The sequence below is a fragment of the Macaca mulatta genome, chromosome 11 (genome assembly GCF_049350105.2).
Source record: "Macaca mulatta isolate MMU2019108-1 chromosome 11, T2T-MMU8v2.0, whole genome shotgun sequence".
Classification (NCBI taxonomy): domain Eukaryota; kingdom Metazoa; phylum Chordata; class Mammalia; order Primates; family Cercopithecidae; genus Macaca; species Macaca mulatta.
Window position 1 is genome coordinate 135,799,652 of NC_133416.1, and position 17,498 is coordinate 135,817,149.

Genomic DNA, 17,498 nt, shown 5'->3' on the forward strand with positions numbered 1-17,498 from the left:
TGAATGAGCAAATACATAGACATTTTCTTATCTCCCTGGTATGGTTTGGCTCCGTCCCCACCCAAATCTCACCTTGAATTGTAATAATCCCCATGGTTCAAGGGCAGGACCAGGTGGAGATAATTGAATCATGGGGGTAGTTTCCCTTATATTGTTCTTGGGGTAGTGAGTAAGTCTCAGAAGATCTGATGGTTTTGTAAATGGCAGTTCCCCTGCACAAGCTCTCTTGCCTGCCACCATGTAAGACATGCCTTTGCTCTTCCTTTGCTTTCCTCCATGATTGTGAGGCCTCCCAGCCATGTACTGTGAGTCCATTAAACCTCTTTCTTTTTCAAATTTCCCAGTCTGGGGTATGTCTTTATTAGCAGTGTGAAAACAGACTAATACACTCCCCTTCTATCTTCCACAGAAATTAGTGTAGTCAGATAGCCTTCTGCACCATGCTCTTTAACTTATCAATATATTTTTGAAAGCACTCCATATTGCTTCATACAGATCTTATTCCTTTTTTTATTGCAGCTCGTGATACTCTGCTGTGTGGATTTACTGTAGTTTATTCAACCATTTTTCTACATAGAGGTATGAAGGTTGTGTCAAAATATTTTGCATTTAAAACCAATTCTGAGGCGTGAGCCACCACGCCTGTAATCCTAGCACTTTGTGAGGCCCAGGCAGGCAGATCACGAGGTCAGGAGATCGAGACCCTCCTGGCTAACACAGAGAAACCACGTCTCTACTAAAAATACAAAAAAATTAGCCAGGCATGGTAGTGGGCACCTGTAGTCCCAGCTACTTGGGAGGCTGAGGCAGGAGAATGGCGTGAACCCGGGAGGTGGAGCTTGCAGTGAGCTGAGATCGCACCACTGCACTCCAGCCTGGGTGACAGAGGGAGACTCCATCTCAAAAAAAAAAAAAAGTGTTGCCATAAATGATCTTGTGTGTATGTGTTTTCTAATTGCCAGAGGTGTATCTTCAGAGTAGATTCCTAGAAGTAAGATGAAAGAGTCAAAGAAAAATGCAAATGTAATGCCAAGTTCCCTTCCAGAAAGGTCGTACCACTTTTCATTCTCAGCAGCAATACACTAAGACTGCCTATTGCCTGTCGACTTCCCAACAGTGTGTGTTATACTTGGTCATTTTTGTCAGTCTTATAGGTAAGAGGTGGTATTTGTAGTTTTCATTTGTATTTCTCTAATTGTGAGTGATGCTCATTAGTTTTGAATATATATATCTCTATATAAACAATTTTAATATATTTTTGTGACTATCTGTTCATATCCTTTACTCACTTCTCTCTCAATTTTTAAAAATCTTTTTCCTCAAATTTCAAGATCTGTATATTAGGGCCATTAGCCCTTTTAATGTGATACATGTGTTGCAAATATTTTCTCCCAGCTTGTCATTTCCCAGCAATTTTTTAAATTATATAGGCAAATTTTTTAAATTGCATTTAGATTTTGAGTCATAATTGTGAAGCTCTTCCTACAGCCAGGTTATAGAGGAATTCATCCATGTTTTCTTTAGTGCTTGAAAGATATAACTTCTTTGATTTATATTGCTGATCCATTTGAAGTTCAGTCTTATGTATGGTGTGGGGTGTGGATCTACTTTTTTCTTAATGGTTGTACAGTTGTCCTAGCACCAATGATTTAAAAGTCAACGTTTGCAGCAGAGGCGGTGGCTCATGCCTGTAATCCCAGCACTTTAGGAGGCCGAGGTTGGAAGATTGCTTGAGCCCAGGAGTTCAAGACCAGACTGGGCAAAATAGTGAGACCCCATCTCTATTTAAAAAAAAAAAATTATAAAGAAGAAAAAAAAGGCTATGTTTACCTCCGGATTTGAGATGCTACCTTTATCACTGACTAAACTTCCATATGTTCTTAGGTTTATTTATGGACTTTATACATTGGCCTGTTTTGCTATTTATGTACCAGTGCCATTAAGTACATTTTAAACTCATGCCAATTATTCATAAAATACCCACTTTACTCCTATAGGTAATTTACCATCATTCTGTTAAGTTGAACTCTATGAAATTGCCACCATTCAACGAATCTTACTCTACAGAATTCTCATTTTCACATGTTTCAACCTAATATAAGTCTATGCATAATTCACCGACCATGTAGAATCGTTTTAATGACTTATTCCAGAAAGAATATAAAAATTCTAGCCCAGTGGACTTCAGAATTTCTATCCTTCATTTCTAAATGGCCTACAGACCTAACAGCTAATGAGCAGCCCATTAATAATCGTGTCTTTGATTTTTTCTTTTCTTTTCTGTTTCCCTTTCTAGTGATAGAGGGTCACGGGGTCACAGACAACATACAGCGCTTCTCCTCACTGCCACCTTACCTACCTGTGAGCTACCACATCCTCCGAGCAGAGACCTCCTTCTTCCTCAAGGAAGCCGGCCAGGACCTGCTGCGCAACTCCAGCCTGCAGTCGAGGGTGGAGTCCTTCTTTACCTACAAAACCAGGCAGCCCCCAGTGCTCAATGCCAGCTACGGACCCTTTTCTGTGGAAAAGGTTGTGCCTCTGGACTTGATGTTGACTTCAAACTTTTTAGGTCCAACCAGTAAGTTTAGTTTTGACTGGAAACTGAAAGCCCACATCCTGCGGGACAGAGTCTACCTGAGCCGGCCCAAAGTGCAGGTTCTGTTCCACATCGTGGGCAGAGACTGGGACGACCGCAGCGCCGGGGAGAAGCTGCCGTGCCTGAGGCTCTTTGCTTTCCGAGAGACCAGAGAGGTGCGGGGCAGCTGCCGGCTGAAGGGGGACCTGGGGCTGTGTGTGGCCGAGCTGGAGCTCCTGTCCAGCTGGTTCAGTGCCCCGACGCTGGGTGCCGGGAGGAAGAAGTTCGTGGACCAGCCGGAGGGGACCCCCGTGGAGCTCTACTACACCGTGCACCCAGGAAGCGAGCGAGGGGACTGTGCCGGGGGTGACTTCAGGAAGGGCAACGCCATCCGTCCAGGAAAGGATGGGCTGGAGGAAACCACGTCCCACCTGCAGAGGATCGGCACGGTCGGCCTCTACCGGGCCCAGGACAGCGCCCAGCTCAGCGAGCTGCGTTTGGATGGTAACGTGGTCATCTGGCTGCCTTCCAGGCCAGTCAAGCAGGGAGACGTGGTCACGGCCTATGTCACCATCTCCAGCAATTCCTCCGTGGACTTCTTCATCTTGAGGTAGGTGCCATGCTTGTCCCTGCTCATCTTTGGCATGGCTGGTGTGAGACTGGGTTCCATGCGTGGCAGATAGATATTCAGGAAGCGTCGATTTTCACTATCTTCAGGCACTGTTCAGCATTAACAGGGGAAGGCTAATCATGCACCTGCCCACATACTGTCAACAGCTCTCCTTCCACCGTGGGTTATGGAGGGAAGAAGAGGCAGAGGGTGGGCGGAAGTTATATTCAAAAGGATCTAGACAGAGTCATCCGCCTCTCTAGACCTTCAGTTATCCTCACACGTGGAGAGGGACGTGATTCTTTTTCTGCTGTGGATCCTTTGTTGTGATATCACTGGAGTTGCATGATTGAAAGTCCATGTTCAAGAAGCCCAAGAAAAGGCAGAGGAGTGATGAGATCTCACTTTGGGTATATACGTGGAAAGAGCCAAGCATAGTACCTTTTTTTTTTTTAAATTAGGTGATGTTAAATGTTGCCAGTTAGTGTCTGGGAGGCCTTAGCGCATGAATTAAGCAACAATTAAGCAAACATGCCGGACATAAAACTCTTCAGCAAAGGTATTCCATCTTGTAAAACAAATAAACAAAGCTGCGGGATAATCCACCTACTGTCACCATTGCAGATTCAACAGAGAGCAGCATCCAAGCTCTAACAGGGCTGCTCTGTCACTCTGTATAATGATTCTAAAATTTGGTACAGGAGCACATGTTTTCTGAGGATAATTAATACTGGGGTAAAATTCATTTAAAGCAAATCCTCTTAAAATGTGGACTAAACTGTCATAATAATGAAAAAAGTATTTGTTTGAAATTTGTTTAAAAAATAAATTGGATAAAAATAAGTTTTTTTTCCTGTTATGGTTAGGGAGTTAGGTTGTAATGGCAGCTATGTTTTGTTAGAATTCTCGTCAGAGTAAAGCCTTAATCACATTTTGAATGAGTGGCTTGGAAAAATATTTGATTTGCAAGCTAGAATGATAGCCTATCACACCATGTTTCATTTCTGTTTAACTTTTGTAATATGACTATAAGGATGCTTATTTTTGAAGTTTTTTTGTTTTGCTTGTTTTTGTTTTTTCATTTATAAAAAGGTTCAGAGGTTTCCATTAGTTTCTCATCCTAGTCCTTCAGATTTAAATAACTGTCTTCTGAAGTATACATCTTGTCATCGTCTTTGTAGTTTTGCCTTTCAATTTTTAAATGAACCAATTTTGCAGATCTTCATTTGCCAGTGTTTTTTGGATATGCTTGGAGGACTGTTACGACATCCCTTTCAGCAACGTCATGAAATCCTACATCTTTTTATGAGATTTATTGTACAAAGGATTCGCATGGCAATGGCATTGTGAACCTTGGTGGTCAGTGAGGGACGGGCTGGGAAGGAACAGGTCTCGCTGTCAGTGTATCCGGAGCTTATTGAAAGTATCATGACCTTGTCACTGAGGGGCCAGGAAGCCAATATTCAGATAAAAGGATCTGCATATTGTGTTTGTTTCCCCCTGGCTTGGATTCAAAAAGATACTGATCAGCTGGGCATAGTGGCTCACACCTGTATTCCTAGCACTTTGGGAGGCTGAGGCGGGTGGATTGCCTGAGCTCAGGAGTTTGAGACCAGCCTGGACAGCATGGTGAAACCCCGTCTCTACTAAAATACAAAAAAATTAGCTGGGTATGGTGGCATGTGCCTGTAATCCCAGCTACTCAGGAGGCTGAGACAGGAGAATCACTTGAACCTGGGAGGTGAAGGTTGCAGTGAGCCAAGATCACACCACTGCACTTTAGCCTGGGCAGCAGAGCGGGACTCCATCTCAAAGAAAAAAAAAAAAAAAAAAAGGTACTGATCTGGGAGATCTGAGTTTAATTTTTGGTAAGTCCCTTTGCCCCCTAAGTTTCAGATCAATCACGAAATAAATGCAACTATGTCTGGCTTCGGAAGCTGGAGAAGAAAGACGGGGAACTGATGTCATGCTAAGTCGTTGTAAAATTTTAGAGTCATCATCTTCCCCCTTGCACTTCGTTCATGTTCCTCTTCGGGAAATGCAGGGTCTGGTGTCTACCAGGGTGAGCTCAAGCCGAGCCACCTGGGTCCCTAGGTCTGAGGTGCACAACCTTCCAGCTGCACCTGGAAGGGATTCTTAGATAGGGCTCTTCAGAGAGGAGGATCTGTTTTCTGAATTTTTCATCACAAAGAGAGTCATGGTGGTGGTGAACAAAGGTCTTCCAACCAGCTGACCTCAATTCTGATCCCATCTCTTTTACTTACAGCCTTTTACTTGTGATGATAGGCAAGTTAACTAACCTCTGCGTGCCTCAGTTTCCTCCTCTCTAAAGCAGATGTAATTATAGTACCTGCTTCCATGGGTTGTGAGGATTCAGTGGACTAATATTTATTTGCAAGGTGCTCATAACAGTGTCTGGTGCACTGAAACTTCTCTGTCAACATTGAGTATTACTAACAGGGCTGTTTTTAAACACCCATCAAACCTTCAATAAGCATTGAATTCTGTCTTCGCAGTAAGTGGACATTGTGTGTTGTGTGAAACAACTACTAAATTTATTCTGAAAATTCTATTATTCCCATTGTCCTATGATGTTGTTTAAAGGGCAGTGTCTTTGTATAGTGACAGGAGCGTTTGTAGCACAGAGGTTACTAATGGCGTGGTTCTGGGGGTAAGACTTAGTCACATGAAAGGGCACTGCTTAGTGCCGTCAAGGGCAGCAGCTCTATTCCCTCCCTTCTGATCTTTCCCGTCACAGATCAAAGTCCTGGGGAGAGAAGATCCGCCTCACTCCCTGTTCACCAAGATATGGGACGTGTTATATTTCCTTACCTCAGGTTTTAAATTCGAAGCAAATTTCCTAAGAGCTAAAAGCAATTGCTCATGAGAAAGTCTGAGCAGCAGAGTTTCCCCAAACACATGTGCAAATGCCAGTCCTTGTGTCTCAGGCATGTCGGAATTCAAAGAATAGGGAACAAACCAACCATCTGAAGACCCGTCTTTGAGGTTCGTTCTTATTCTGAAGATGGAATTTCAGTAATTAAAAAGGGACGTTATGGACGGCATACACATTTCAGAGTCTTGGCTTAATTTGAGTTGCCAAAATGATCAGCAGGCAACAGTGTGTCAACTGGAATTTTGCTCTGTGTGGAGTCTCTCTGTTTCTCTCCTTCCCTGAATCTCCCTCTTTCTCTCCCCCTCTCTCCAATTCTCCTGTTTTCCCAACATGGCTGAAGGTTTTTCTTTAAAAAAATTAAGGTTTTATGTTTTTAAATAATTACAGATTTGTAAGAAGTTCCAAAAATAATACAGTGATCTTCCGTAGACCCCTCCCCCAACTTCCACTGGTAGTAACACCTCATATAATCATAGTACAATGTTGAGGCCAGGAAACGGTCATTGGCATAACATTAGTAACTAAACCACAGAGGATGTTTGGGTCAGAATGTAGGTCTTAGGACACCTTATCTCTGTCCAGCTTATCTGTGACCGAAGACATTTTCAAAGGCAAGGAAGTTCAGTTGGAAGAATTAGTTCCTTGAACACCTGCCCAAGTCTCTCAGTGTCCATTAGGAAAAGATGAGCTCGGTCTGCTTCTCTGGGGTTTTTTTTTTTTTTTTTAGGGAATACAGAGAACTTCCTTCCTGTGCAGAGATGCCCATCTTTGCAGGCCCCTAGATACGTTGTGTGTTTCTGTATCATCAATGCAATGTGCAAGTATCCAACCATGCCCATTTGCCAGGCATTGTTCTACAGCAGTGAATGAAACAGGCAAAGCTTCCTGTCCGAGTGAAGCTTATGTTCTAGTAGGCAAGATAGGCATAATCAAAATGCGCGTGTGTGCCAAGAAGTGACACAACCGAGGGGTGTAGTTAGTACAGTCTCCAAGACTGCATGCCCTTCTGTCTGAATCTAGTATTTGCCAAGAACCCCGTAGGTATTTGAGCACCATCTGCCTTAAGCTAGATAACATCCGAGAGGCCCTCAGAGAGCTTAGCCTCCAGCCAGCTGGTGAAGACAGAGTCCCTGGAATTCCATCCTGCATAAAATGAGCTTTATGAACGGCACACTCTCCAGGGTGGGTGGGAAGGCTCTGGACTTCCGCATGTTGGCTCACAGCTGTGTACAAGAGATGTTCAATGCTAGACGCTAAGCGCCATGGAATTGCAGAGTGTATACAGGCTTTGTGTTCAGTTGTCATTCAGTTCTTATAATGTTACAATGAAAAGTTTTGTTTTCTGCTAGCATACCTCTAACATCCTGAGAGCCCCTACTTATCTTGTTTTTTTTTTTTTTTTTGGCAAAAAGAAAGACAGGTCGCTGTTTCCAAGCCTTCTCCTTTTCTAGCTGGAATTTTAAAACTTTGTTCTGCTTTCATTGTTTATAATTATTTTCTTTTGATAGCCCAAATGCTAAACAAACAAAACAGTGGTTTTCCATTTTCACTGTGGATACGATATTTCTTTTCATTCACCTGGTAAGTATTGACTCAATTAATATGGACTGACCCCTGCCCATTTGTCGGGCATTATTCTACAGCCCTGAATGGAATCGGCGACCCCCCTGCCTGTGTGAAGCTGATTTCCTAGTGGGGGAAGATAAAAATAATCAAAATTGGGTTGGGTGTGGTAGCTCACACCTGTAATCCCAGCACTTTGGGAGGCCGAGCTGAGTGGATTGTCTGAGGTCAGGAGTTCAAGACCAGCCTGGCCAATGTGGTGAAACCCTGTCTCTACTAAAAATACAAAAAAATTAGCTGGGCAGAATGGCGGGCACCGGTAATCCCAGCTACTTGGGAGGCTGAGGCAGGAGAATGGCTTGAACCCGGGAGGCAGAGGTTGCAGTGAGCCAAGATCATGCCGGTGAACTCCAGCCTGGGTGACAAGAGTGGCACTCTGTCTCAGTAATAATAATAATAAAATAATAATAATAACCAAGTAAACACAATAGATAGTGATAAGTGGCTTAGGAAAAAATGGACAAGGGAGGAAGAATGGAAAGTGCTGAGAATACAATTTAAGGGGACAGTCAAGGCAGGCTTTGTTGAAAAAGTGGCATTTGAATCAAGTGTGGTCTTGGCAGGGAAACATGTGCAAAAGTCCTGGGGACACTTGCTTGGTTTGTTTCAGGAACAGTAAGGAGACAAATGTGGCTGAAACAGAATGGAAGATAGGAGAGGTCGGGGGAGGTGAGCTCTGAGGGGAGCTGGGATTCACATCACCTTGGACTTTGTGAGCCGTTGTAAACGCTTTTATTCCAGGTGAGATGGGGACTACTGGAAGGTTTGGAATAAGGAATGTTACGATGTAACTTATTTTTATGTATTGCAGTAATCTAGGTGAGAGAAGGCAGAGGCTGGGATCAGGATAACAGCAGCAGAGGTATAAATGAGTGTCCAGATTCTGGATTAATTTTAAAGCTAGGACTGCTGAGATTTGTGGGCACACTTGTGTGAAGGAGGCACAGAGCATCAGGACGCTGGGGATGAAGGGCAGAGCTGCCATTCTGTGATGGAAGTCGTGTGGGAGAGGCAGGTTTTCACTTCCTAGATAATGTATTATAATTTTAATGCAATTAAAATGTACTTTGATGCTTAAAATCATTGTTTTAAGGAAAAAATATTCAAGAAGGAAATAATATAAGAGGATATACACAGATGTGGGAATAATAGTGAAGTTGGTATGAGTCTTGCTGAAGTTGGGGAACCAACACTGTATTTTTTTCATTGCAGTAGCTTTAGGGGGTGTAAGTGGTTTGGGGCTATAGGGATGAAGTACACAGTGGTGAAGTCTGGGATTTTAGTGCCCCTGTCACCCAGCTGGCATACGTTGTACCCAATAGGTAACTTTTCATCCCTGAACAGCCTCTCACCCTCTCCCCTTCTGAGTCTCTAGCATCCATTCTAGCACTCTATATGCCTCTGTGTACACATAACTAATTGCAGAGATATGGAATCAACCTAAATGCCCATCAGCCAATGAGTGCATAAAGAACACGTGGTGTGTATATCATCCAGATCTCTCCAGCTGCCTCCACCTTTGGCTGCTGGTTAGATCACAGGAGAAAACCACCCAGGACACAGAATGTCGGATCACCGAGGTCCATGGCTTGTTCTTTTCTTTTTTTTTTTTTTTTTTTTGAGACGGAGTCTCGCTCTGTCGCCCAGGCTGGAGTGCAGTGGCCGGATCTCTGCTCACTGCAAGCTCCGCCTCCCGGGTTCACGCCATTCTCCGGCCTCAGCCTCCCGAGTAGCTGGGACTACAGGCGCTGCCACCTCGCCCGGCTATTTTTTGTATTTCTTAGTAGAGACGGGGTTTCACCGTGTTACCCAGGATGGTCTCGATCTCCTGACCTCGTGATCCGCCCATCTCGGCCTCCCAAAGTGCTGGGATTACAGGCTTGAGCCACCGCGCCCGGCCTGCTTGTTCTTTTCTATTGGGAAATTCATGGAGGACATGCAGGGAGACCTTGAATGATCTCTCCTCACTGAGAAACCCAGAGACTTTCTGTCTTCCATGGGTCTTCGCACAGTGGCTTCACTGAGGGGGCCTGGACTTCTTGGAAATATTTATGGGACTAATAACATACGCGTAAACTTGGCATGAACCTTCTTGGCAAGATCATTTTCACAAAGGACAGTCTTCCATGAGCAAAAAGAAGCAGACTGAATTTTGTCTGCAACTTCACAAAGTGAATTCAAAGGCAACCCTTGCTTTATAATCAAATTAGTTCATGAGACCCAAAAGTCAAGATGTGGAAGATGGAACCTTTGTTTCTTGTAGCTATGGTGTTATTTTGGAAGCCTATTTTAAGAAATAAAAAATAATTACCAACATAAATGAAAAACACATATGCAGATAGGTTTTACAAATATGAGTGTGTTGATTCACGAGGGTAAGCCCTTTTTCCATCTCTCTGTTCACTGCTATATCCCCAGCCCGTGGTGTATGACTTGGCACAAAATAAAGCCCCAGCAAACATTCATTGAATAAATGCAAAACCAAATGCCTAATATCAAACCTATTTCATAAACATTCCTTTTCATGGATGTTTTCTTTCATAATTAACTGAGCCTTCTTGAAATAAAGATCAGGATTCCTTAGAGAAAGCGTAGGCATTATTTACTTTTCCAAGGATGTTCCAAATATATTGACAATGGAGGTCATCAGTTCTGAAAATTATCTCAGCATACGTCCGTGCTCCTGAGCCCCTGGGGATGTTGAGGATGGGACGACTTCCACATGACTGCCTCCCCAAAGCCTAGCTTAGTCGGAGCTCACGGAATCATTCTGCTGTCAAAATCAGGGTTAGGGGCTGGGTGCAGTGGCTCACGCCTGTAATCCCAGCACTTTGGGAGGCTGAGGCGGGTGGATCACAAGGTCAGGAGTTCGAGACCATCCTGGCTAACACGGTGAAACCACGTCTCTACTAAAAATACAAAAAAAATTAGCCGGGCATGGTGGCGGGTGCCTGTAGTCCCAGCTACTCCGGAGGCTGAGGCAGGAGAATGGAGTGAACATGGGAGGCGGAGCTTGCAGTGAGCTGAGATCGTGCCACTGCACCCCAGCCTGGGCAACAGGGCGAGACTCCATCTCAAAAAAAAAAAAAAAAAAAAAAAAAATCAGTGTTAGTTTGACTCAAGTTGCAGGTTGTAAGTAGGTAGGTCAGTCTTGACCCTGCAGGTTATTAAAGCAAGGAACTTGGGGATAGGGGGACGTGAAATGTTTGGCCTTGTCAGTAAGCAATGAAATAGATACCTAAAGAGCAGAGGCAGTGATCATTCATCCTCTCCAATTTAAAATAAGCTCTTTTAATTGAACAATGTGATTCATAGACATGGAAGAGATTTGTTCTCTACTTGTAACCAATTCCAAACCCTGCATTAGGGATGCTAAGAGAGTCATAAAGCATCGCTCTTGACTGGGAGATTATACTCTGCTGCTAACATGAATTTCTGTGCAGTAAATAGACACATCCCCATGTCTCAACGCAGTGAAGAGAGATGCTTAGCATAGGGACTGGCTTCTCAGCCTCAATGTCATCAGCATTTGGGGCCAGCTAATTCTTTTGTGTTGGGCTGTCTGGTGCATTGTAAAATATTGAGCAGCATCCCTGGACTCTGCTCAATAGAGAAAATCCAGTAGCACCCCTCCACTTCTGCCCCAGTTCTGACAACCAAAATGTCTCCAGACATTGCTGACTCTTCTTTGGGGGACAAAATCACCCTGGTTGACAACCACGAGCCTACACCATTGACTTGCAGAGAATATAGATATCTGGGTGGTCTGTGGGATGTGGGTCTTGTGATGGTCCTCAAACATCACTGAAAATAGAACAGCAGTTACATGGCTTCTTTGTCCTTTGCTGGGCAGGTTTTGTGTGTCAGGACTGATAATGGAGCCTTCAGGACATAAATCCTAAGAGGTTCGTTTTTGAAGTAAAACACTGTGAAATAAGGAGGTAGTCCTCTCTCATGAGTAAAAACGGAACGAAAGAGAGACTAGATGCCAAGCATGCAGTCTTTAATAGCCCTTGCTTTGCAGGAGTGCACTCAGAAAGTAAGAGAGCAAAGAGCCGCTTCTCAGCTTTGGCACAGAAGGTGATGTTCTTTCCTAGCTGTGTATGGGACCTTCTGGTTCATTAGTTCTGTCCTGCTTTGACTGGTGGATGAAGCCCAGTCACATCAGTCACTGAATCTCCCCCAACCAAGGCAACACCATGCTGTGCGTGCTTAACCGCCGCGTATGCCCTCACCATGTTCCAATAAACAAAAAGGATGAAGGGTTGACGCAGGGAAGAAAGCCTTTGAAGAAATGTGCTAAGATTTATGCAAGAATACTGAGAGAAGTATTATTTTTCCAAACAGGATGAGGTTTGTAGGTGGATTCATTTCTAGAGTCTCAATGTATGTCAAGGAAATTCAGGTAGAGTTGAAAGACTGGCTTTTGCCTATAGTCCCAGCTACTCCGGAGGCCAAGGTGGGAGAATTGTGTGAACCTGGGAGTTCAAGTCCAGCCTGGGCAACATAGCAAGACCCTGTCTCTTATAAAAAAAATAAAAGTGGGTTTCACCTCCTTTAAAAGGACTCTGGGGCCGGGCGCAGTGACTCACACCTCTAATTCCAGCATTTTGGGAGGCTGAGGCAGGTGGATCATGAGGTCAGGAGATGGAGACCATCCTGGCTAACACAGTGAAACCCCGTCTCTACTAAAAAAAAAAAAAAAAAAAAAATGCAAAAAATTAGCCCAGCGTGGTGGCAGGACCTGTAGTCCCAGCTACTCAGGAGGCTGAGGTAGGGAATGGCATGAACCCAGGGGGCAGAGCTTGCAGTGAGCCGAGATTGCATCACTGCACTCCAGCCTGGGTGACAACAGAGTGAGACTGTGTCTCCAAAAAAAAAAAAAAAAAGGGACTTGGGAGGTTAATCCCTTGCAGACTAAACCTAAGTTTCTAACCAGCTCAAGGCAAAAAGCAGAGTCACAGATTCCCATGGGAGGGTTAGGGGTGGGATTCATGGAACATGCCTGTTCTAATAGACAAACACCAATCATGGCTGCTCCTTTAAAAGGGCTTTGGGGCCGGGCGCGGTGACTCACACCTGTAATCCCAGCATGTTGGGAGGCCGAGGCAGGCGGATCATGAGGTCAGGAGATTGAGACCATCCTGGCTAACAGTGAAACCCCGTCTCTACTAAAAAAAAAAAAAAAAAATACAAAAAATTAGCCCAACGTGATGGGCTAATGGCTGCTCAGAAGTGAGTCTCCTACTTGTGCACGAAATATACATAATTACAAAATACATAAATGTTCACAGCAGCTTTCCTTTTGATAGCTGAATAATATACCACTGTGTGCACAGATCACCTGATGAACGAATGAGCAAAATGTGATATTTGCATGCAATGAGATATTATTCGGCCATAAAAGGAATAAACCACTGGTACATGCTACAATATGAATGAACCTTAAAAACATGATGCTAAATGAAAAAAAAAAAAAGCCAGACACAAAAGGTCACATATTACATGAATCCATTTATATACAATGCCTAGAATAGGCAAATCCATAGAGACAGAAAGTAGATTAGTGGTTCCCAGGACAACGGGAGATGGCATGTGGGGAGTGATTGCCAATGGGTTTGGGATTTCTTTTTGGGGTGATAAAAACATGTTGAAATTAGGTAGTGGTGATGGTTGTGCAACTTTGTGAATATACGAAATACTGAATCGTATACTTGACAGAACGATATCCCAAGAGATGATGTGTGTCATAGAAAAGGCTATTGACCTTGACTTTTCTTTATTGCCTCTAAACTAACTACACGTTAAACATTGAGCCAATTTTCAAAACTTTATCCTACAGATGGTTTTTCCATTGGGCGGCCAAATGTTTTGCTTTGCCCATTACTTGACAAGGTTCTTAGGACCAGACCACTCTTTCTAATTTTTTATTGTGCTTTGTACTGTATCACATTTAGAAACCCCTTCAACATTTTTGATTAGTGAGAATGGCCAAAACAAGGACCAGCCAACTTCAATCAGATACGTGAGTTGAAGGTGGCAAATTCCACGCCTATATGGCTGGCCAGGGATACAGGTGAGGGAAGCTCCCAGGGGAGAGGGAGAGGTAGTAGTAAGAGGATATTGGAAAGGGCCTCAGCATCCCTTCACTATAATCTCCATCAGCCAGGCCCTCAGGCCACCCAGATCAACACATAATCTAGTGAAGACACTAGATCCATGATGCAGACACAGTTCTGATGGAAACTCCCCACCTGCACACCATGGCCAGCCTTTTGTACACCCTGTCCCCTGCCCCTTGGCACTCATCTGGGAGGGTCCACAGTGAATGGCACTCACATGTGTGCCCTGTTAAAGAGAGCAGCCACATTACAAGTCTCCTTGATTTCAACCAGAGTTACTGGCTCTAAAGAGAAATTGGAAATGGAAGCTGACAGCAGAATGGCTTCTCAACCACCACTGTGCAGTCTGGGGGCCTTGACTGTGTCTCTCGGTTTACATCATGCCTCAAAGCAGAAGGATGCATCAGTTTCCTGCAGCTGCCATAACAAATTGTCCCAAACTTGGTGGCTTGAAACAACAGAACTTTGTTCTCTCACATTTCTAGAGGCCAGAAGCCTAAAATCAGGGTGCCGGCAAGGCCATGCTCCCTCCGAAGGCTCTAGAGAAGGCCCTCCCTTGCCTCTGCTGGCTGTGCTCGATGGTCCTTGGCTTGTGGCCACATCTATCCAATGCCTGCCCCGTCTTCATGTGAATTTTTTCTCTGTGTTTCTCCTTTGTGTCTCGGTATCTTTGTCCTTTCTCTTACTAGGACATCCGTCTTTGAATTTCAGACCCACCCTCATCCAGAAGGCTCTCATTTGGAGACCCTTAACTAATTCCATCTGCAAAGGACCTTTTTCTAAATCAGGTTGCATTCTGAAGTTCCAACTGGATGTGAATTTGGGGATGGGTGGAAGGCAGCATTGAACCCATGACCGAGAAGACAGACTGCCTGACGTGCTTCAGAGCCTGCCACTCTGTCTTTCCCTGGTTCTTTTCAATTGCCACATGCCCCTTGGCAGCACCAGGCCATGTTCCCTGCGGTGGAAAAGCAAAGTTACAAATGGGAATCTGGACCTTCACCACGTGGAGAATAAAATCCTGTCCGCCAGAGGAGTCTAGACCTCACTCTCAAATCCACTCTTCTAATTACTGAGCACAGCCTGAGTGCATGCCGTTATAGCTTCATTTCAGGGAGCGAAGTTTTTTCTTATCTATTTGATATCTGAGGATATGAGAAACCGTCAGAGGCGTTGTCCAGATACCTGGCTTGCCCTGCATGATCGTCGGCTCTTTCCTTCCTACTGGGCGTAATAAATCTGCCGGATTGAGTGGATTCCTCAGGAGCAAGCTGACCGTTCCCAGCCTCCTCATTAGCAGAGGAGACCCTAAAACACGACCAAGTTTGCACTGACTGCAAGTTTGAAGCTAATTCAGAGAACTCTGGAAACTCATTTTCCCATAGTCTGTCTGAAATTCATTTCCCCTGTTGAATGTCTCCAAAGGAAGGGTTTGTTTTCATTTTCTTCAGCTTGTCATTTTAAATGTATTCTTCTGGAACAGAGAAAAGGAACAATTTTCTTTCTGCTTGGGAAGAAGTAAAGAAATAATGTTTCCTGCTCCATCCCCTGTCCCCCTCCGCAGCTCCCCACAACACATCTGGGTTGCCAGGCAGCCCAGCTCCCGTGAAACATTGGAGAGCGATTTTACTGTTGTGGGAAACATTTAAACATAAAATTGACTCGAGGTCTGTGAAAACAGAAAGGAACCAGAGCCCTTCTGACCCCGAATTCTGCCTTCTTTCTTCCACATTCTTTAGCCCATTTAAGTGTCGTCTGAGTTTTCGAGTTCTCCAAATCACAGCTTTGTCTGTTGTGAAAGATGTAGCACATGGATTAGTGGACCCGTGACATGTAGTCCCTTTCTAACTAAAAATTTGTGGGGAGCAGAGGCGGTATAAGGTGGCAAGTAATGATTTCAGAAAGCACGCTAGGTACTCCAGTGTTCTGGGTACTAAGGTAACTTTAGAGTCCCGCATGCTGGCACTTGTTTGTGGTTATGTCATTGCTCCAGGGTTCCTGAATATTGCAAACCTGCACCCTTTATGTCTTGAAACTCCAAAAGTAATTAACTGAATTAAAATCTTGGATAGAAAGAAAAAAAAAAGGCATCCCTATTTCCAAAGCATTTTGATTATTTTGATTGCATCATGCTTGTTGAAAGTCTTTCCTGGAACCTCCTTGCTGTATCAGCTTCTATTTCCTGTGCTCCTAGAGCAGCGGGGCATGTTTTTTTTCTGTGTTTATTAGTCCTTTCAGTTTCTACTTCCAAAGGTATGTATATATTTTTAGGAAAGGTGGTAGCCTGGAAGTGGGGACATCCAGGAACACAGGAGGAGGACGCAGTGTAGACGGGATGGAGAGGGAGGGAGGCGGCAGGCTGTGGGTCTCAGGCTCAGCCTAGGACACTTCCTCCAAGGCTGGAGCCTCCTGATTCCCCTTCCCCACTTTCCTCCAGGGTGGGATCCAAGCTCTCGATACTCCACCCAGCTACATTAGGTGACCACACATCCACCAGGAGTTTCTTCCTCCGTCACCTTCCCGTTAAGGCACTCGGCTGGAGAAGCCCAGCATACTCCCCCCCCGGCTTGTGGCTCTCACTCAAATGGAAACACTCCTCAGTACAATGTGCAGGAGACTGAGGCCATCTCTCAAGTTCCTCTAAAATACCAGTGCCCATTGTCGTGTGCTCTGATATTGCAGGCACTGCGGCCATGCTTTCCTGACGAAGCCTTCTTTCTGTTGAATTTTCCAGAGGGACTTTTAAAAGCAGAATTTGCTAGAACAAAATAAAGGAGCGCACAGCCTTTTCAGCTGTTCTTGCCCACTGCTGCCAGGATGGGACCTGTCAGTCCCAAGAGCCAGAGTGCTGACTCCTCGTGGGGCTGCTGCTTGGGCTATCCTATTGGGATTCCAGACAATCCTGTTTGTGTGGGGTTTGGCAGGTCATGCGTTCCCGATATGCTACGCAATCCTCTCAACAACCCGTTCTACAGAAGAGGAAACCGAAGGCCTGAGAGAAGAGGAATGCATTTGTCAAGCTTATTTTGGTTGCTATTCTAACTGACTTAAACTTAAAAAGGATTTTTTTCCCCTATAACTCAAACTTTCAGGGGTTTCAGGTACAAATGCATCAGGGCATGAATGGTGTTCCTGGGACTCAGTCTCCCTCACTTATTGTGCAACTCCCATTCGCCCACATTGTTCTCCTTCCTGCTGGTTCTCTACATGGTCACCCCAAGGGTTCCCAGCTCAGACCCTGCTCAGAGTTTTGTCCTCAGATTGAGTTGCCTCAGCTTGGTGTGGGTCATACACCCACCTGTCATCCATTTATTGTGGCCAGCAACTTTCAACATACCTATTTGCCAGGCTACCCTTAGAGCCGGAAGTGGAAGATTAATCCCATGAAAAACACGCTGTCTGTAAGTGTAGACAGAGTCATTTGAAAAAGAGAAAATTGTGTGCAGGTGCTGGACGGAGAAGGATTTGTGTCACATGCAGGAAATAGCAGATGCCCACACCTGTGGCATAGAGGAAGGCTGTAAGTTCAGAGATGGACAACTGAGTCCAAATCCTGCACCTACAGTTTTCTAGCTGTGCCACCAGGGTGGGTTCCCCCACCTTTCTGTGCCTCAGTTTATACATAGAGGTGATAACAGTAACACCAGCTCAGGGTTATTGTGGGACTTCAGT

General features: G+C 44.6%; 1 protein-coding gene across 1 annotated transcript in view; it reads left to right on the forward strand.

Annotated features, from left to right (window-relative positions):
- The window catches only part of TMEM132C (transmembrane protein 132C), a 439,369-nt gene that overhangs the window by 142,097 nt on the left and 279,774 nt on the right, over positions 1–17,498 (forward strand). The window contains exon 2 of the mRNA XM_015109695.3: positions 2,297–3,185. Coding sequence (XP_014965181.3) covers positions 2,297–3,185 — 889 coding nt within the window. The remainder of the gene's footprint in view (positions 1–2,296; positions 3,186–17,498) is intronic.